The 22,237-nt window shown below is 40.9% G+C and overlaps 1 protein-coding gene across 2 annotated transcripts; it reads right to left on the bottom strand.

Moving 5' to 3' along the window:
• Positions 1-489: 489 nt before the first annotated feature.
• On the bottom strand, positions 490-22,021 carry LOC133124522 (AP-1 complex subunit sigma-2). 2 transcript variants are annotated; one of them, XM_061235800.1, is made up of 5 exons: positions 21,904-22,021; positions 20,103-20,281; positions 16,080-16,188; positions 15,167-15,304; positions 490-1,967 (listed from the first exon to the last, which is right to left on the bottom strand). In XM_061235800.1, the coding sequence occupies exons 2-5, from the start codon at positions 20,279-20,281 to the stop codon at positions 1,920-1,922; spliced, it is 474 nt and encodes a 157-aa protein (XP_061091784.1). In that variant the 5' UTR covers positions 21,904-22,021; the 3' UTR covers positions 490-1,919. The 2 variants fall into 2 exon arrangements, with proteins under 2 accessions (XP_061091784.1, XP_061091783.1); XM_061235799.1 differs by lacking the exon at positions 490-1,967 and adding an exon at positions 5,900-6,492.
• Between the last annotated feature and the right edge of the window lie 216 nt (positions 22,022-22,237).

The raw sequence follows: 22,237 nt of genomic DNA, 5'->3' as shown, positions 1-22,237 counted from the left end.
AGCACCTCAGGTGCCTCTGAATCACGGTCACAAGCATGAGACGAGATGGCTTGAAGAAGGCGTGACGCTCTCTTTCGGGCCGCTGAGGGATGGGGCGGTGTATCTAATACTAACTGTAATTGGATCAGACGGGGTACAATTAGCTACCAAATTGGGAGAAAAAGGGGAAAATCAGATATAAATAATAAAAAAAAGAATTGCAGACTGGTTTGGGGTCACCAAGTCAAGTCAATGGCACCTCCATACCAGCAAACTCTTTGGAAGGGTGGCACAAAGGTTTCTTGTCGATTACCAATTTATGTAAATGTATGAAACATTTTGCGACACTAAACTTCTAGGCAAATACTAAGACTCTGCAATGCATTTTTTAAACATTAACAACTCCAAAATGGTCACATTTAAAATATTTCATTAGATTCCATTTCCATAAGGATATAGGAATATTTTTGCTCAGTTGTAGCCACTGTGGTTTCAAAAAAGATCATGAACGATTGTAAACAAATTTATTTTCCTTTTGAACACCAAACACTGCAGCACTAGTCCACTGAGACGATGGTACACAACATTTCCACATGAGACAGACCTGTACATGGCAGTAGTAAAAGTGATACAACAAACGCTTGTAATGCATTAACTGAGGTGGGCACAACAAAATACACAAAATACACATCGCATCCCTTTTCTGCAGTATAGAGGAAATACATGCAAAGTAAGGTTGAGGCTACCCAGAGCCAAATAAATTCCGGTTTTACTGTATGTTATAGGGGGACATGTATATAGTACAGTATTTAACCATGACTTACACAGTGATTTCCTTTAAAAATATATAAATATTGGGCAGTGAAATCAAATACTTTGTGCTTCCTTCTTTAAAAAAAAATAAATAAAAAAATAAAAAAAATGATATGCCGAACTGAATCGTATCAATGCTTAGGATTTTACAAAAAGTCAAAGAATAGAGAGAAAAAAAAACCTCTTTGGTCTCAAACAAATCCCATTTCTACTTCCCATTTAACACAGCACAAATTAGCACAGATAACAGAGTTAATCTCTGAATGTAATTTTGCATTCATAGCACAGTATTTCTTTGGTTGTAAACAATAAATGGTGTCCTGGAAATTATGGGAAGAGTCACCTATAATACTGTTCTTTTCCCTTCTTTTTAATACAAATCATCCCTTGTAAATGGAATGGGATATCTGGTTTTTAAACTCTCCTGTCCCCCATCTGGGAAAATGTTCGAATGTATTTCCTTTATTCTATTTGCACAAGACACACATCAGAATGTACCGGAATACAAAGGATTTACTCTACCCTTTAAGACAGGGGTCACCAACCCTGTTCCTGGAGATCTACCATCCTATAGGTTTTCACTCCAACCCTAACACAGTGCACCTCATTCAACAGCCAGAGAACTCATCAAGCTGCTAATTGGTAGAATCAGGTGGGCCAAATTATGGTTAAAAACCTACTGGATGGTAGATCTCCTGGAACAGGGTTGGCGACCCCTGCTTTAGGACCCTGCCTTCCTTTCCAATACTGGGCTTTGTGTATTTTGCTGTACTCAAACACACACACACACACAAGTGTAGTCAATGGAATTTGATCAAGGTGCTGGCAATAGAAGAAATACTGTGGAGTAATCTTAAGGCAATTGGAAAAATTACTGATAAGGAATAATAATAATAATAATGATGATTGTGACCTAGTGCTCCCTTAGTTTGTCCACTCTGTACAGTGCTACATTGTGTATGTACAGCACACCGTAAATAATATTAAAAAGAAAAAGGCATGATGCGGAACAGGACTTGTCCCAATACTGAAATGCTTGTGAACACAGTGTTACGTCATTTAGCAGACACAGGAAACACAAGTGGGCAGAGGAGTGCGGTGGCTGAGCTGGTGGCGGCAGGCCAGGTTTATGTCAGTCCAATCTCTTCCAGAACACTCCGTGGGGTCTCTGCCTCCTGCAGGTAGAGAAAGGAACAGCAGCGTGGGTGAGACGAGCTTGGCAGCAGGACAATCATCTCACTCATGAAAGACATGGGGGCGATTTACACACACTGGCACCAGGGGGAAGAGAGGGGTCAAAAATCCGCAGATGAGAGCGAATGAAGTCACGGGGGGGTGGGCGGGGGAGGTGAAATGCATTTCTATGAGTGACGAGATTTAACGTTTGAATGGTCACTACTGGGGATTAAGTTCTGGGATGAGGTTGGATTTCAAGACTGTCACTATGGGGGACATTTGGACTAGAATTAAAGAGACAGCACATTGACCACCTTTTAAATCCTTTTTATGTGTGTATTGGTTCTTAAGTCCGATAAAAACAAACTAAATCAGCAAATTAATGAAGCTATGCTACAAGGTCCAGTTTGATGGATGGTGTGAACCTTAACTGCATGCTGTACAGCGAATGCCAATACTGCAGATCCACACCTACCATATAAGTAGGTGTCCTGCCTTTAAAGGAGAGGTGCGAGGTTTCAGGTGCCGTCTCTTTAACTGCTAGATGGAACACATAGTCAGCAACACTTACTTTTGCATCCTAACATGAGGATTAGCACAAAATAAAGAGAATTGTGTAAGCACAAGAGTCAGCATTTATTCAGTGCAGAGGGACAAGGGAAGTATAAACCATCTCACTTTCATCCCAGAAAGATCGTTCTCAATTTACTACAGATCTATGTCCAGGATTCATAAATTATTAATAAAATATAGGTCTTTCCCTGCTGGATAGAAAATCCAATTAAAAGCCAAACCGGTCTGCTTCACTGGGACTGCTCTAAATGTCATTAGATTCAGCAAATGTGACTGGCATTTTAAAGTACTAAAACTAATTTATTACATATTTTTAAATTAATCTCACCATTTCCAATTTAATTTCTCAATTTAGCACAGTATAGAAACAAGAGCTTCAAAAGGAGTTACTTTTGCAGCTTCGATGAATATACCAAAACCCTACAATTCTATTTGTCTTTGTCAACAAATCTTCTTTTTCAAATCTTCCATGTGCCTAGCAAAGTAACCAGATTTAGTTCACTAGATTTGACATTGCAAAAATGAATTTTATTGTAAAATAAAAGGTTTTAAGCATAAAAACACACACTCCTAAGAGGCAAATAAGAAATCATTCTGACATAATGATGGCTAAATCAACACATTATCATATAATTCTGGAATCATGGCCTAAAATATTTAATGTATGCACAAAATGTCCTTCTCCTGCATTGATGCTCTCACTCCTGCACTCAACTACTAATTTCATTGCAAATACCAGGTCTAAACGGTGCATTTCTATGGAAAATATCAATGTAACCTAGCCCCTACAGTACAGGTCAAGTGCTCAGAGGAGAAGGTTAAAAAAAAGATCTGTGGTAGGTTTTACATTACCTTGCTTTGCCCTTTGCTTGCTTGTTGCCTTGTTATGACACCTCTCTAGACATTACAATTTTCATGAAGTTGAAAGCAATGCATCCTAGGACATGTATTGTGTACGTGGTGTTTATACTGTAATTACTAAAAATAATATCCAAACTCCATTTTGCCCCTTAATAACAAATGATTCACAGTCAAGACAAAGGATTATCAGGAAGATTTGTCTTTTGCCATTAAGAGACAGAGATAATCTGAAACAAAGAAGCCTTCCTTTTTCCAGAAGTTAAACTGGAATTAACTACATCTTAATTATGGCAGATGTCCTTCAGGGATATTCAAAGTGGAGGCACACATGAGCCTTCATCCAGTCTTAGCCAGCTGTGTGACCTGCTTCTGCCTAGCAACAGTCAGCTTCTATTATGTGCAACGGGCCACAATTCAACGTGTGAAATGCAAATGGTGTCCGCTGGAGAGCCACAGTACCCAGGTCTTAATTACAGTACAGGAGCCAGAGCGAATGGAAAACTGAATCACCCCCTGTTCCAGGTATCGCTCAGCTGCTGCTTGAAATTCATCAATGCTGTGAACCTCCAGAACCAGAAGTAACAGCCTGCTTGTATTATGCCCATGTGTGTACCTGCGTATTACATAAATACATTAGGTAACCAAACTGAAAGATTTGAGTAACAAAGTCCTTTACATATGGTTTCAATACATGTATGTGTCAACTCAAAATGGGACCGACCGTTCAAACATTTTTCAGAACAATTACTGGCACATCTAGGCATGTCTTCGAGATTTATTATTCTATGCTACTACCAAACACATTCAAACAAACGAAAGAAGTAAAAAATTCACTAACACAATGACATTCAGTTGTACAAATTGATCAACACTATGACGAAAACAGAATTCTGCATTTCTGTACAGCTTCAAGCAGCAATGACAAGTGTGGAAACACAAAATGGGTGCCGAATTAGTTCAACTGGTGTCATAAATATAATGGGCAAAATATGTTTCACAAGCGTTAATGTGAAACTATCGATATATATAGTTAATTTTGAATGTTTCACCAACAGCAGCAAATACAATATTGTTACAATGTCTGTTACATACCCATTAACCACCAAACAGCAAACAGCCATTCTATCATGATCTTTCTTCCAACATGAGGTATAAATACACCCCCACTTTGGAATCACTTTGCCCTTTTCTGATTTTCTCTTTGCAATTGAACAGCTCACGCAGTCAAAGCCCAAACCCAGAGCTTTTATTAAAGGGTATTTTTGTAAATCTTTTATTATTTCTCCTGACAAATTTTTCTGTTAAACTGAATCGAAAAAATAAGCCAACAAATGTGTTCCAAACTGCATCAGCTTTACATACAGTTGAATCGAGTCCCACCCCCCAATTCCCATAGAGATCCATTCAAATGGTAAATGGTCTTAGTATCGCTTGTAGGACAACCTGAAAATAAGACAGCATCAACATCATCAGTCTGGATATTACTACATGGTGAAAACAAAATGTATAAAAATACCCTTTAATAAAAGCTCAGAGACTGTGCTTTGACCTTGTGTGAATTGTTTGAATACAAACAGAGAGAATAAAACATTAAAATAAGGAAAAAGCAGGACGATTCTAAATTTATGAGCGAGGGTGTAGGTATTTTTGTTGTAAAACTATTCCATCCGTAAAACTATTCCATAACCACATGTTCTGTATTTCATGTTTTTAAAATGAGCTATAGACTCAGTGAGGACTTCATAGGGTATTTACTAGACTTATTTTTTAACTTCTTGGTTTTCTGCTGCTGTAGCCCATCTACTTAGAGGTTTGTTGTTGGCTTTGTTGTTTGCAAATATGCAATTTCGTGGTTATTTGCATTACTGTCAGGCCCTTCTCCTGTGACCTCATTAACAATGCATTTTTGCCTGCAGAACCGCTGCCCACTGGATGTTTTTTGTTTTTCACACCATTCTCTAAAAACTGTTGTGTGTGAAAATCAGTTTGCAGTGAGCAGTTTCTGAGATACTCAAACCACCCTGTCCGGCACAATCATTCCACGGTCAAAGTCACTTGGATCAAATTTTTTCCCCATTCTGACATTTGGTCTGGCCAACAGCTGAACATCTTGACTACATCTGCATGCCTTCATGAATTTAGTTGCTGCCACATGATTGGCTTATGAAATATTTGCATTAACAAGCTGGTGCACAGGTCTACTTAATAAATTGCTCACTGAGTGTACATACTCAATCAATGGTTACCATGGAGACTCTCGAATACCGATGCTGATATGGATGCCAATTTTTGTTTTAGGCCATCACTACCACACCTGATTTGACTTAAGGTCACTATTGAAGACCATTAGTTCATTAGATGAATCAGATGTCCTTGTGCTGGGTTTAAAGAAAAAAGCTGCACCCACACCAGCCCTTTTCCGATATGATTTGACACCCTGCAATAAATGAACCAAACAAACAAACCAAAAGAAAAATAAAGCACTAAACAGTAACACTACTGCTATGTATTTATTTTCTCCCAAAGATCTATTGAAGCCACCCTGTGAAAGGGTCACATGCATATCCGTCGTTCTGACATACTTGGGGCCAGCCTTCAGCTTAAGGTTAAGAGACATGACTGGGGCCCAAAGGCTTGGTGGTTCAAACCCTGATGTAGTCATGATAACATCAGCACAACTGTTGGACACTTCAACAAGGCCTTTAACCCTGCATTGCTCCGGGGGGATATTGTCCCTTGCTTAATCTAATCAACTGTACGTTACTTTGGATAAAAGCCTCAGCTAATTACTTGTACTTTCAAAATAATATAAAATGAGAGCCAGTAATATGTAAGAGTTTCCCTGACATCTAAAGTAACACACACACTGAAAGAAGACTGGGTGGGAAGACGGTGATGAGAGATGCATGTGTGACAGGTTCGCTGGAGTTCAGTAAAGGGGTCTAGCCCCAGGACCAACAGATGTGGCTGTTCAGCAGGACGACATTGAGCCAGGTGCAGACGTGGGCAGGGGGCCAGGACTCTGCATTCAGGGCAGGCTGGAGTGGTGGCAACACAGCACACAGGCTGGTTAAAATAGTCATGTTGGAGCTATGGGAGAGAAATGCGGAAAAAATAAATGACACTCAAGTCATAGTGCAGGAAGTCTGCCGGGGACAGAACAATTCCACAAAGTCGACAAACAAAATAATGGGGGGGGGGGGGGGGGGGTAACGGGGTACAAAAACACAGAGAGAAGTGTTGGGGTACCCAATACCCACTCACTGGTCTCAAGGCTGAACTACACACTGGGGTGGAGAGGGGTGGTGGGAGAGAGGACACAGAGTTGTGGTTTTATTGAATAGCCTTTTCTGATGGCCTCCTGCCCTCAACACAGCCAAACCAGCTAACCAATAACTTAATGCATTTTACCCTTCTCTTCCAATTTGGAAGGCCGAATTGTCTTCACAAGCTGCATTCATTGCTGTACCCTCCACTATCAAATCAGGAGAGCTCAGACAATCAAATCAGGACCTGATCAAACTCAGATGACAAGTCTCTCTTCTTTTAGACCACAGGCAACAGGGAGTGAACTCACACTGACATGAGCTGAAGAAAAGACTTCATGAGCAGCTTTTGTGGGCCTCCCTCTCGGCAAAGCTACAGCCAATTGTGCAATACCCTGTGGGGCTGCTGGCCACAGTAAGCACTGACATTCAATACAACACTGAGGCCCATTCACACACTGGAACAGTGCTTTAACAGGAAGCACCCAAAGTTGTAACTTTTTACAGCAAAGAAATGCAGCATCATTTTATTTTTTGAGGAATTTTGGTATCTTTAATGAGCTGTACTGGAATATGATGCACAATAAATAGCTGTATAAACGATATTTGCTGTTACTGCAGTGCATGTTTTATCTTCACGCACACTGTAACTCCCAGTATAAAACCACAGAAACAAGGCTAAGGAGACAGGGTTGAGAAAGGTTATCAGGGCTCAAAATTCCATTGGTTGTGGTACATATGCAACCTGGAAATACAAATTTGGAGCAACTGCAAATAATTTCCCTGGTGTGACTTGCACCGGTTTCATTTTAGCAATGGAAAACAGCGTAGGTGTAGACTTACGTTTAAAAACAAAGCACATGAAGGATAACTTTTCCTTACATCTATCGTGATTTTCGATCGGTTAAAATGAAACATTCCATGAAAATGTAGCATCAATGTGAAAAAAATCACAACAGGCGAATAGAATGCTGGCATTTCACCATTTCAAAACGTTCTAAACTCATAAAGCCTATCCAAAGACTGTTCATTCCATTTAAACAATAAACAAATGCTGGCATTTCACCCTGGAATTTATTGCCATTTGTGACAGGACAGATACACATTCCCTGCATCCTTGGCACCACTAACCATGCCTTGCCATCTAAAACTAAAGAAACAAAGTGTAGTAATGCATCAAGAAAACACAAGTCACAGTAATTAACATACCATTTTACCAACACACTCCATTAACTGAGAAAACATTAATGGCAGCTGGTACACAGTAACAATAATGGTAGCTAGCTAGCTAACTTAATTATTTAATATTATCGTTCACACAAATGAATGGCTGTAAAGATGCTAGCATAGGTGCACAGACCTGCGCGGTTTCTCACATTTTCTCATTCTGACAGTTGCTGCAAAGTATGTGCGTCTCCAGCAATCACAAGATGTCAACCAAGACATCCACACTTTTCTACATAATTTAATTGTTGCACCTTTAATTTTAAGTTGGTGCTAACATTCTGAAGTTGGGACCACCAATGCCACCCAGTAAAATTAATTTTGAGCCCTGGTTACGGTTAAATGTTGCAGATTAGGACCGAGGCAAATTACTAGCAAGCAGTTTTTCCTCCTTTAGCGTAGCATTACCGATCACGAACTTACCTGTGACACTGCAGTCTAGTGCACTCTTATTAAATCTACTACATAATACACATTTCTAGAGCTACCAAGGGCAATACACACACATACATATGCCTCAGAGTAACTAGCTGCTATGCTCACGGTGTTCTCTGAAGGGCAAAAACGGTAGGAGAGGAGTAGAAATGGTCTTGCAACTCTAAGCCTGGGGAGGGGGGTGGGAGGGAAAACGACTACAACGTCCTCCATTAACTAGAGGTGGAACAAATAAAACTTCCACATAAATATATTCACCTCTGTACTTCTAGTGCTGGAACAGACCAGAGGACTCAGAAGCCATACTGGGAACCAGTATGCCTACAGGGTAGAGACCGGTGTGAATTACACTTTTTGCCAAAACTGGACCACTGATAAATGGCAATGATCCACCAGATCACAACTGTATATACTTGCCTGATAGAGACATTAGACATCAATCATAGGTAGCCAGATGGATTTAAACTTCATTTAACCACTGGCTCTTATATTCACACCTCACGCCACAAGTTGAACTTTTGTATCTTTGCATTTCAGCAGCTCTCTGATCATTTTCAGAGCACCTGACCTACAGCTTGCAGACTTATCGAGAAAGGTGCACATTAGCAAGCTGATATAAAGAACTGTAAAGAAAGAAAATCTAAAGAAATGTAAAGAAAGAAAATCTATATCTAAAGGACGTCAGGGCACCAAAAAAGTTGGTGTATACGGTCTGATGATCTTTTGAAGAAATAACAGAGATCTGCCTGAGAGGCTATGAGAACTGGGTGAGATGAGACGCTGAGACCAGAGTATCAGAGGAGAGGAAGGAGAGAATAGTTGTGCATCATATACATAGGGATGATAAAACTGGCTATGGGAGATGAGTCAGGGGACTTTGTATAGAGGACTGAGCCTTCGGGGATACCGGTTAAAGGGGATCCTGAGGTCCTCAAAATTGCACCCTGGTAGGAGAAACAGCTCAGAAAGTAAACCAGTTGAGAGCTATATCGCGAATCCCCAGTGATCAAGGTAGTCAGGGAAGATGGCAGTTGGTGGCCAACAGCGTTAAATACTGGAGAGAGGTCAAGCAGGATAAAAAAAAAACACAGGAAAGAAGCTGCCTTTGCAGTGTGTAGCTCCTCACTGACTGCAGCGATGATAGACTGAATTCAATGGTCAGCCCTGAAGCCAGTCTGGGGAGGATCAACAAGGTTATTCCATGGCAGAAAAGGAAAAGGTGTACATTCAAAAGTTTTGGAGAGAAATGGGAGACAGAAAGGTGGTTCTAGATTACAGTGGGGTCAAGGGTGGGTTTCTTGATGGGTTTCTATCAAAATATTGGGGTGTAAGGATGGGATCCAGGGAGCAGGTAGTAGGACGGTTGAGATGGGAGTAGAGGAATGTCATCTGTAAGAGTAGAGAAGGCAGAGGGAGAGTGGGGGTATTGACTAAGGAGTGGGAGGGTTGCCTGGAGAGAGGACTGACTAGTGTGTTGGAGGACATCGCATCGCAAAAATCGCAGATGTCCGCAACTTTCCTGTCAAAGAATATGGCAAAGTCTTCTGCAGTGAGGGTTGAAGGGGTGGGGGAGGGGGAGGATTGAGTAATGAGGACTCCTTGCCAATGCTCACCAGTGACGCCCTACTGGTCAGGGTGGTCACAGTCTAGCTGCACCAGATGTACACAAACAGTCCTTCTGTGACATGTCCGTGCTGGCTTAGCTGGTGAACTGCAAAGTCAGGTTTGATCACATATTTCAGAGGAGAGCTTGGTTACGCTCACCCAAATTGCCAGAGGAGCTTGCAGCAATGAGAACAAGATGAGTATAGTCAAGAATGATCTAGAATGTCAGGGCACATCACTGCACGGAGAACTAAGGCTTCAGCAGAATATTCCTCTGGGAAGTTTTACATTATATAAAGTTTTTTTTTTTCCACAAGAAAAATCACAGTTAGTTCTCCGATAGCTAGATAACAGTCTCGAGCCATATCTTCCACATGCTAGCAAAACGTGAGTAGACACATTTGTTGCTTGTATTGTGTTGACACCCACACAAAAATTCCATTAAAAGGTTAATGACATAAGGTCATCTTGTTGCCAATTATGTCCTCTTCTGTAGAAAAGCACCCTCATACGGCTCAGACAGCCGTGGGCCTCTTAATCCAATTTCATCAGAATGGCACTGGCTGTTATTAAAGGAAAAATCCCCCCAGAAATAGGAGAACTGTGCAGATAATACAGATACCTAGATCATGAGGTGTGTAATGACCATCTTTATGAGATGGTTCATTAGTATTCTTCTTGCCTGCATGTGAGCAAGAGCACTACTGGAGCTGATTGCACCGGTGATGCATGACACGAGTGATGAGCAGCAGTCACTATCACTTCCTCTCAAGAACCAATCACAGTCCCATGAGTGATTTCACCATGAAGGAAGACAACAGGGGTAACAAAGTCACAGAGAAAAAAACACCAAACACTTTCCCCTGGGCAAGTAAGAGATCTTGAAAAGCACTCATAATGTTCTCACCAAGCAGAAAAGGGAGAGAAAAAAAAAAAAAAAAAAAAAAAAAAAAAAAACACTTCAAACTGAATGGGGAAAAAAAAGATGTTAAAAAGTATCATAAGGAATATACATCATTTCAAAAAGGCTTTCCCCAGGCATGCAATTTGGGGGTTTTAAAAGCCTGGTCACTTCGATATAGCCTTGTGCATTTTCCCGGGACACGACACAAGCCAAGAGTATCAAAGTGTGGTGCATCCAAACTGCACTCTCTGCACACTCTGCAGGACCACACTGCCTCTTTGGGCCTGTCTGGTATTTACCAACAGCCAGGGGAACAACCTTCAGAGGAACCAGCCTCCTCTTTCTGTGCTAGATATCCTCAGAAGCCAGACCGCCCCAGTCTTCACTCTGGATCTACACAACACAATACAAAACTGTGCAAGTCAGAGCCACCCGCCTCGTTCAGCCTGCTCCTGGGATGGTGAAAACTCCCAGGATCCTCTTGCAAATTCTTTGTTGGTTAATTTTACCTGCATTTTTCAAGGGATAATGAAATCCAGACACATGTCACTTCACTGGTAGAAAATGGAGGACTCCACTAATCTTGGAGGACACTGGAAACAAATCTATAGAATCACAGCAATTGTGATTGGTGGATACTACTTCCTGGCTGTCTGCAGGCCAACTGCAAGCGTATCCAGCAATCAGCGCTGCTGTTGTTCTACTGCCTTTAGCCAAAGTCCTTTTCAATTGGTGGAGCTCCAATTGAAGATTTTTTCTTCTCGGGTGTAGGGTGATGCTACGACTGTCCAATCCCCCATACACTATCCCTGCATTTCACAAGGTCCAACTGAGATGAGAAATAATTTTCAAAGGAGACCAGGGTCCATATTCACAAAAGGTTTCAATTTACTGTATGAGTTTCAATCTCCGACCAGATTTCCCCTGTCCACCACCCAACTGTATCCATGACAAAGTCACTCAGTAAGTTTATTCATTAAACTAAAACAAAACATAAAAAGTTTGTCCTAGATTAACACCCTCCCGCACTTTATGAATATGGGCCAGGTGCAACCAGGTCAACTACTGATGACAAACAAAAAACGAAAAGAAACACAACTAAAAGAGATTTGAATAAAGTGGAGCTAAATTACACAACGATCTGGCTGCATGACACACTGTGGAGACACTATACTATGTAGAGGGATGTAAGGACTGCAGGTGTCAGAACTACAGTATAGTCAACCTACAACAGGGGAAGAAAAAAAAGAAAACCAAAAAAACCAACCTATATTTTCCAGTACCGTCTGCGATGCTACAAGATGAAAAGAGTGTCTACAGTGACAAGTGGCACCAAAGACCCATCTGTATCAGCTACAATTACACCTTTTGAAAACTGAACATCTACTGAAATAAAATATCCCATAAAACATCAATTTATAGCTGAGGTGTTTAACTGCTTACAACAGAAGCAAGCCTGGACTGAAGCATAGTTTCCTACTACATATAGCAACTCATTCTAAAACTATGCTACGGAAATTAAATCCGCCAGTATATTAACTTTGACAATTTAACAAAAATTGTGAAACTAGACTCTTATAAAAGACTAGGTGAACTGAAAATACATTTATTAAAGCATATTGCGACACTATGCATAGCATACTTTTCTACACTTAACTTGTGCGTCTTGCCCGCTTTAGCAGTTTGGGCTGTGGAAAACTTATGTTTTATTTTACCCCTTCCATTTATGCACTCGCTTGGGGTCCATCCCAAAGTCTCACCTGCTGCTCCACTCCAATTAGACGAATTACACTAATGGATGTTATGTAATTTTATTAAAAGATATTGCAATACTAGGGCAAATGCACAAATTATTGTGTAATTTAAATTTACATTCATGTAATTTTATCTTGCTTTTGTTATTTTTTATTCAGAATAGTGAAATATATTTCAAAAAGTGCACATATTTACAATACACTGTAGTAAATTCCAGTTCTTGAATGGCTGGTAAATGACAATAGGAAGGACTACGGCTTTCTGAACATTAAAATAAAAGTCTTAGGGTAAACGCTACAGCTATCTGTACAACACAACACATACACACACACACAACTGAAGATGCTACACTAGCGCCAAGCTGCTGAAGTGTTAAAGGGACAGGCTGTTTTTCTGATGAGAAATCATTGTCATTCTCCTCCCCTCCACTCAGCAGACTGCACATTTAGGTCAAGGCTGTGCTTTTGTTCTCTGCAGCTTTTGTTCTCTGCAATCGTGCTTTGTTGCTGGAGCCCATCGTGGGCGGCTGCCTGCTTGCCTGTCGTCCTGCTACTCTTTTCAAAAAGGCTATAGGAAAGACCACATCTACCCTTGATTGATTTCATGACATTTAAAAATAAAACAGGAAATCATTCTACGTAGGTAACCGTAGCACCTTTGCTATTATGGTACGAATTTATAGTCGAATTATCGGTGACAGATCTGGCTAAAGCATAGCTGCCAAATTGAGAGAATTAATAATTTTGTTTCTAGTATACATGTGTATAAAGCTGTGTTACAGTCAAACAAAGTCAAAGTCAAACACCGCATGTCCTCATTTTATGTTTTTTTGGTAATTGAGCCTTGGGACTGAACAAAACAATAGAGATTTCTCTGCATTCTGTGGATATGAAACAGTGTGTTATATCAGGGCTTTCTTTGCTCAATGCTGAAAAATCTGCAATTGCGTAACAGCGAATGGGTTTCCCAGTGATGGTAGATTGAGGACTCATTAACCAAAAATGAGCAGGGCTACTATATGCCATAGTGAATCACGGATTTGAGCCAAATTTTGTATTTTTTTCCCTGTAGGGAGCCAAAATATTTTGATTGGTCCAACAAGTGATTGATGCCTCATTGTAGCTCTACCCAATATAGGGTTCATTTAACCAAATCTCCCATTGCTATCTGGTCTGCTTTTTGGCTCTATGACCAGCTAATGAAGTGGTCTTCAAATTTTATTTTCAAATCCATAAAATGGATTATGGATTTGCTGCTAAAAAGGGACTAACAGGAATATTACTAACAGGACCATTAGAATCTGTGTTTCACAGTAGCAGACTACAGAACAAATTCAGGGACACAAACAACTAAGATTAAGGAAGTCTGGGGGTTGCGCTAACAATAGTTTTATATTCCCAGGAGGGAATGTATGCTAATGCACTGCACCTACACAGCGTCTAAGGCAGTCTTGATTTATTACATGGAATTAAGAGTGTAAAAATGCAAGGTATTTTTCAAACTAGTCTGCCTCATGCCAGTAACCACCTTTAAAAAGTCTAATTAAAATAAAACTTATTGTAATATATAGTAAATATGTAAACTATATCACAATTGTAATATCTATCACAACTATAATTACTATAATAATCTTTTCAGATCTTAAAAGAAATGTTTTTACTTAAATATTTTTATTGCTATACACATTACATTCTGTAAGGGAGCAGCCCTGAACAAACATTATTTCTTCACACATTTGATTCTTTTAAGAAATGTGCATCTATGTGGTTACTGGCATGTGGAGGCCTGTAGGTGATCAACTTGCCAATATACACAGCTATAGCTAACAGGCTAATACAATTAACTGCGGTTAGCATTAGTGGACTGTACCTGGAAAGAGGCGAATCTGTAAGTCTAAATTCTGAAATTCAGAAACGAGAGTGAGGAATGAGAGAAATATATATGTGAACTGTGAAGTTCCAGCAATGCAGTAGTCACAGTATCTTGGTTGTGGCAACATGGTTCCAATACACATTTGGGAAGAAAGGAAGAAAACGATAAGAATTCACCATCGACCAACTTAAGTGCACACAACACCCTACCAGTACAAGGGTGAGTGTGAATAATTGATTTAATTCTTATTATGAAAGTTTAATATTAACAATTGCATATTATGCATATTTCTGTATCCCTGAACACATGTCTTTTGTGAAAGACAAAAAAAACAACACAAATAAATAAGGATAAATTAATAAATAAGCCATCCTATACATACACGTGTGTATGTGTTTGCAGGCATATGTGACTCATCTATACGTACATTATGTGCGTATCAACACATCAAGTGTAAGCTGTGGAAGCACAGTCCCTGTTTGCCCATTACTCTCACATCATCATATCAGCTCAGGCTAATAAGGACCGGCAGCGAAAACAGGCTTGGAGGGGCTCGAGCCACAGCTGCTTCCTCCAATAATGTCTCAACAGCTGACAGATGTGAAGGCTCTGGTTCCCGTCCTCCAGGGAGAACACCCTCAGGGTGAGAGATGTGAGGGAGCCCGCACAGAGAGGTAGGGGGTGGGGGATTTCTCTGCCTTACCTCTTGCAGAAGGTCAGCCTGCTCGATGGCCTTCAGCACGTTCTTCTTGGAGGTCTCCTGGGCCTCTCCGCCCAGCAGGAACTCGTCCAGGATGAAATACGCCTTCTCAAAGTTGAAGATGATGTCCAGCTCGCACACCTGTGAGGGAACTGCAGTAACGCACACTGGCAGACCGGAGGCGCTACAGCTACTCCGCGGTGGCTTCTGCACTCGGTTCATTTGGAAGGCTTTGTGTGAACCGGTTTGGCTTCTAATTCCGGTTCAACAGACAAACATGAACACTTTTTGCACCAAAGGGCATAACTAAAAAAAAACATGCTGGAGTTTGTTTGTACAAAATGGGTTTAGTTCAGCTATAAATAAGCAGTGGCACTAATCCACTGCAGTCGCACAAAATAAGGCAGTGGACACGCAAACAAAGGATAATGTCAGTAGTGGCTCACTTTTCAAAGAATTCCCGAAAATGCTAAATCATGATAATGTGGAAACGCACCACATTTCTGCAGAATTTGTGGAGTGTGAAACCAGATTAGTCAAGGTGGGGAAAAATAGCTAATGACAAACGCAATCTGGTTTGGGCTCCAGCAAACAAGGCAGATGTGAAAACATCCTGAGAAGAGAAGCTAGCACAGGCTGTAAGGGTGCTCTACTGTTAAAGTAATCACACACACACACATTCATATTCCTTACAAATCCATTCATAAAAATAATCCAATAATTTTTTGACCCAAGCACTTGTTTTTCCACCATGGGTTGCGTCGCAAGGTGTGACAGCTGCCTATACAACAGTAGATGCATCATAATACTAATTAAAAACTAAATCAAGCAGTCATCATTAAAATCTTATCACTCAAAGCTTAACTGGCATAAAATAATGAACTGTTGCGGATGTTAAAAGGGTGAGGTGACTCACGCTGCCAAAGTACTTATCCAGTAGCTCCACATATCGGTGGATGATCTCCAGTGTGATGAGCTCATTGTCCTGGTTCTCAATGGCACAGCAGAAGTACAGGCTGGCATACCTGGAAAACAACAGGGTCACTGTCATCACAAACTCAATGGATTGTAGTGACAAAATGAGAGCAAGCACCATAATGCAATAATCAATAATCATAATCAATAAAGGATTTTAATTCTTTTCATTTGTGTACCTTCCAGTCAGTTTCAGAGTTAACCGCATAAAAGCAGTAGACTGGTGGGCTAGTGTGAAAGTTGTGGTCTTCCACCAGGCTGCCATTCTGTGCCTTTGTTACAGCATGTTCTGCAGTGTTCTCCTGGAACATCTTCACAACATGATGAGCTGGCAAAAGGGCCGTTATTGTGGCTTCACCAGTACAGTGCTGAGCAATGAGGTTTCCATCAATCACTTTAGGTGCAGTCGCACAGGACCAAGTCAACATATTCTGCAGCCAAGACTATTACACTGCGACTATTACATTGATTGGTCTGTGACAAGAAACAACTAGCAGGTAATTCTGCCCATCTGTGTGGAAACAGAACTGAAGCGGAAACAGCTTATATTTGGTAAATGGAACAGGCCTAGTTAGGTAAATGGCATAGTTAGATGTCTGTGTGGAAACAGAACAACAAACATGCTTACACTGCTTATTTTTGGTAAATGGCAACCTCAGACAGATGCGAGAGGTGACCCCCTTGCTTCTCCACAGATTTGCAGTGACCATGACATTGAATATAATCTTCAAGAACATACAGTTTTCAGAGATGAATGCTTATTACATGTAGGCTATGTTTTTAAAAGAGCAGTACATTAGTTATTAGTACATTAGTAGCAAATGGAATTACAGTAATGAACACTGAATGTGAGCCCCTGGAGCTGCTGGAGTTGACTTTGGTTCTGAAAATGCTTTGTAAGACAGGGGCATGAGGAATAGGCTATAAAAATAAAAATATTTTTATTATATTTCAATTTTTAAAAAACCCACCATAGAGGTACTCTATGAGGTGGCCCTTTGACCAGAGAGACCAACAAAAACGGCTGCCATGCAAGGCATCAGCCAGCAATTGGGGGTTAAGCGTCTTCATTCATTCATTCATTCATTATCCTAACCTACTTATCCTGAACAGGGTCGCAGGGGAGCCTATCCCAGCATACATTGGGCGAAAGGCAGGAATTCACCCTGGACAGGTCGCCAGTCCATCGCAGGGCACACACACTCATACCTACGGGCAATTTAGACTCTCCAATCAGCCTAACCTGCATGTCTTTGGACCTGGGGAGGAAACCGGAGTACCCGGAGGAAACCCACGCAAACAAGGGGAGAACATGCAAACTCCGCACAGAGAGGCCCCGGCCAACGAACCCAGGACCTCCTTGCTGTGAGGTGGCAGTGCTACCCACTGCACCATCCGTGCCGCCGGGTTAAGGGTCTTGCTCATTTTAATTTTTTTCCTGCACATGCAAATACATATGATACCTTGTGTAAATAAGACAACTTCGGAGTTGCAGTAACTTTTATTTCTTCACTTTGATGGAGGTAGGCTACTGGCTTCAAATCTTTATGCTAAGCTAACATGTTATGCTAACATGGAAATTGAGCCAGTGAATGCACAGAAATGGAAATTAAATTGAACATGTCGTCTCAGTCTGGATAAGTCGAAAAAGGGCACATTTCCCAAAATGTTGGCGTTTTTCTTTAGAAATTTAAATGACACCAAAGAAGATTTAAAAACCCTGATTGTCCACACCAGCAGCCATATGATCCATGCAAAGTAAAAGGCCCTCATGCTTCCTTTAATATGTAGCCACATACGCAGTAATGTTGCCAGTGCCCTTGTAAAAAGGACCCAATGTACTTCTATTCCTCTCTATAGTTGATTGATGGAGAATTTGTTTCCTGGTATTGCAAGGTCACACAAACAGTAGCTCTCAACAGGGGTGTAGTCTGACGGAAACCACTGACTATGATTGAACATAACAAAATAATGGGCCAGTTTTACAGACACAGATTAAGCTTAATCCTGGACTACTTCAAATTTTGTATCAAGAATCTCTATTCAAATTTTAATTTAGTCTAGGACTAAGCTTAATCTGTGTCTGCAAAACTGGCCCAAAGTTTCCTGCATGCCAGAAATGGAACCACCAAAAACATCAGAGAATATCAGGAGGAAAGGTCCAGTACTTCCCTACCCCATAGAAAACAGAAATTGAATTCATTTCATAAGTGTTATTGCATCCTGAATAAAAAGAACGCACAGAAAATGGCCCCAACAACAGCAACACACTTTTTGGGTTCGACTGCAAACATACACAAGATAAGCACACCTATTCAGATGAACGCTGAATATTCAGTCAGCACTGGGTGGGGTCATTATATTATATTCTGATGCAGTAACATGCATCATGTAACAGTTATACAAGTTAGCTAACAACACAATTACAGAACAATAGGAATTTACATCATTATCCAAAATGTAGGTTCCCACATCTCTGCCATCTCACACTGTTCACTTCATACCTTCATACCTTCATTTGTCTTATTGAAGTGACTATTTCAATGTACTAACAAAAAGTTTGGTGCTGTGGTCACCCATTCTATAATTTGTCTAACAATAGCAAGATAGAACAGCTGGTTCATAAACTCACATTTAAAGCTAGCAAGTTATCCAGTTCAGTATTTGTTGAGGATATATTGTGTGATATAATGGAGCATGTCTGAGTGGCAAATTATATGTCAGACATACTAATAATGTCAGTTGGTTTTAAATGCAATTGGTGAAAATGAAAAAAATTGGAAAGTTGGTTTCACCTCCGATATGCGACACTGAGGAGGCATGGGCATTACTGCACCTCCAGACATGACAGGTAACTCACAAGAAGAGGCAACACGGTTTTTTTTGCCTTGAGTATAAAACCCAACACTTCTCTGGCCCACCAAGAACATATTTCATTAATTAGACCAGTACTCAAACTACCAGTGTCAAGATATTTCACCAATTTATCATTTCATCTGATTGATTCAATAATTATTGCCCAGCAAGCCAGCACCCATCAGACCGCAGTCTTTGCCAACTGTCGTTCTGCCAGCCTTTTGCAAATCAGCATTACGGCAGTCTACCAGTGGCAGGACCGCTCAATAATTCATTTAAACGGCCTCGCCTCAACTGCCTGCTAGGGGACTGCTGTCTGCCAATTTGGAAAACACAAGCAAACCCAACAGCTGTTCCGACACGGGCTACAAGTGGGCAGCGAGGGGACATGGCATGTCTGCTGGCTGTGTTGTGATTAAATGTATAAACGCTGTGGGGGTGCCTTGTGCCATAGCCTGTAGAGCACTGTCCACATGCTCACTGTGAACCACAACTAGGGCTGGGTGATAAAGCCATCACGGTACTTTCAATAGTTTGTTCCTTCTTTTCATCGTTAGTCATACTTGGCACATCTCCAAACTTCAGTGAAATGCTTCCAGGGGAGAAAAAACATCATTATTCAATGTTGGTTAACTTACCTATTAGTTTTGAAAAACATATGGTTTACTTTTTCACTCTTTATCCTTGTAGTCATGTTTCTAATCAACCACATGGAAACAGCACGGCCCTGTTGCTATCATATCAAGATTGAAAAGATACAAGGGATTTTTTTTTTTTTTTCCCGGAAGCATTTCACTTTGGCGGTGTGGTAATGCATCAGGTATCATTAAATTAAAAAATTTAAAAATCTAACACCGCATGCCGGAGATAGTTGTCACTGAGCTTACAAAAAGGAAAATCGTTATACCGCGATGGCCATATCGCCCAGCCCCAGCCACAACATTGATGGTTAGAATCCGGACACACGACCATGTCTTTCCCCCACTCGCGCTCCCATTCTGCCTATCTCTCTGCACTGTACTGTCCAATAAAGCTGCAAAAGCCCTAAAGATATATCCAAACACCAAACGGCCTCAGTGGACAGAGGTCTGACAGAGGTGCAGCTGACCTCTTGTAAACGATCTTGAGATCCCTCCACTCCAGGAAGCTGCACATCTTGGGTTTGCGTGCCAGCACAGTCTGCACCAGCTCGCGGGTGATCTTCTTCTTCTCCTTGTCTGACAGCGGCACGTACCACTTCTGCAGCCTCAGCTTCCCCTGCCGGCTGAACAGCAGCATGAACTGCATCTGAAAGAGGTGCGGTTCACAGAGGATACTCAGTCACTGCCACGCATGCAGGTGAGTGGGGACTACAGGACAGACGGTACAACTGGCTTTCAAATCACCATATCGCCTTGAAAGAGATGGGACAATAAAACGGTGCACTGATGAATCTGCTAAAATATTTTAATTAATAATAACAACAATCACCACCATTATCATTACCATCCTCGTTATAAAGACAACAAGAATTGTATCAAACAGTAATACAAGGAACCATGTCGTCCATGGTCCAGTGTCCTGGTTATAAGTTTGTTCAGCTTAGTGTGTAGTGGTATGTGCTGAGCTATGTCAGGAGCGAGATTCACAGCTCTTTAAAACTTCGACAGAGATATGGCATTGAACACACTGGTTTCATAGTTGCTACAATGTACAAGTGAATGAATACAGTAGTGGATACAAAATATAAACGTGTTGAAGCTGCATTCCTTTCCGCTAAACTGCATTTTTACCCCACACACCCGCCTCATGTGCCCTTGACATGGAAGAACATTAGACCATGTTGACAAATTGATATCAATGTTCTAGATTCTCTTCTTTAAACTCGTGCCAAAGCACTATACGTTGGCAATTATTCACCAGAAATTTAAGATGGAAGGCACACTGTCAGACGGCGCCAATAAATTACAAATACATTTTAAATGTGTTTATACGTAAATGTAAAAAGACGGCAAAGCACACCGGCAATACATCTAAAATCGTCACGTTGCGCAAAAACACCGAAATATCTCATTAACTTACGATACTTAATACGATAAACCGCAAAGGGGGGAAATTAACGTGGATAATAAAATTATCAGGCACTTTAATTCAAATGTCACGTTAGGATCTTCACTCCACAAATCTCTCGGACTTGTTTAGCTAGTTAACTCGATGATCTGCCATAATCGATGTAACCAGCTAATCTAAACACAGACCGAAACACATTTCAACGAGGGAGCTAAAAAACCACCGCTCACAGTCATGAACCTTTAAATTGTGTGTTATTTATTGAGGAGGTTTTTCTTTTTTGCTTTTGTTTTTTTTAGGTCAAATTCATTTGTTCAGCGATGTATTTTAACATGATTAATAGCACTAATTATGGCGAGTTCTTTTCGCATTCTATTGTAAAAAGAATAAAAAATCTAAATAAACTTTAGCAAGACATCTGCCTTCTTTGTACGTATGACTGGACTCGTGCTGAGTGAGTGGGACACTAATCCGCCGCTCACGTCTGGAGCATCCGTGCACACATTACAGCCCATCCCTACTGAGCTAGCGAGCTAGTTAGCTAGCTACTGTAGTTCCAGATTCAGAAGACAGACAACCTTTCAATACTACAACTGAAACGTGAACACGGTCGCGAGATAAATGTATTTTAGGCTATTGCCGGTGAAATTGAGTTGTACAGCCTACTCCATTTTCTGCAGAGTTGTTATTTATCTAGCTCGCTAACGTTAGCCAGTTAGCTTGCTAGCGAGCGAGCGAGCGAGCAGAAACCCAGCAGTTGCTACGTCTAGACTTTTAACAGACAACACTGAAGAGCTATATTTTCCCATTTTGCGAAATAAAATCTTCCTCTAATATGCATAGAGCTCCTAACGACTTACCTTGAAACCTGTATTTAGCCGCTTGATGCACAAAACGTGGGCATACGCTGCTTGAGAGTTCAATATTTACAAGATACTCAGCTCAGCTCACCTTCCTTTTTATCTGTGGGAATCGCGTACGACCATCAAGGAGCCGCTATTTCTTCATTGGTTTACCGAATAGCTTCTGTGTTTTTCATTGGTTCAGAAATTCCGTTATTCCCGCCCACATCTACAAAGCTCCCCACTGCTGTTTTAGCTACAGTCAGTACAGTCGGTTTCCCCCAAAAAGCTGATTCCAGATCAGTACAGAAAGTGTACAGTAAAAGGTTTGTGTTCAACAAGCTGATCCTAG

Source organism: Conger conger, chromosome 3, assembly GCF_963514075.1.
Source record: "Conger conger chromosome 3, fConCon1.1, whole genome shotgun sequence".
Classification (NCBI taxonomy): Eukaryota; Metazoa; Chordata; class Actinopteri; order Anguilliformes; family Congridae; genus Conger; species Conger conger.
Note: the sequence above shows the minus strand (reverse complement) of the source record. Positions and strands in the feature narration are given on the sequence as shown.

Excerpts from the sequence above, each read along its gene's own strand:
- LOC133124522 (XM_061235799.1), bottom strand. The coding sequence starts at position 20,281 with ATGCAGTTCATGCTGCTGTTCAGCCGGCAGGGGAAGCTGAGGCTGCAG. Across the intron at positions 16,189-20,102 it reads CTCAAGATCGTTTACAAGAG|GTATGCCAGCCTGTACTTCT; the intron begins GTCAGCTGCACC and ends GTTGTTTTCCAG. Across the intron at positions 15,305-16,079 it reads TGGATAAGTACTTTGGCAGC|GTGTGCGAGCTGGACATCAT; the intron begins GTGAGTCACCTC and ends GTTCCCTCACAG.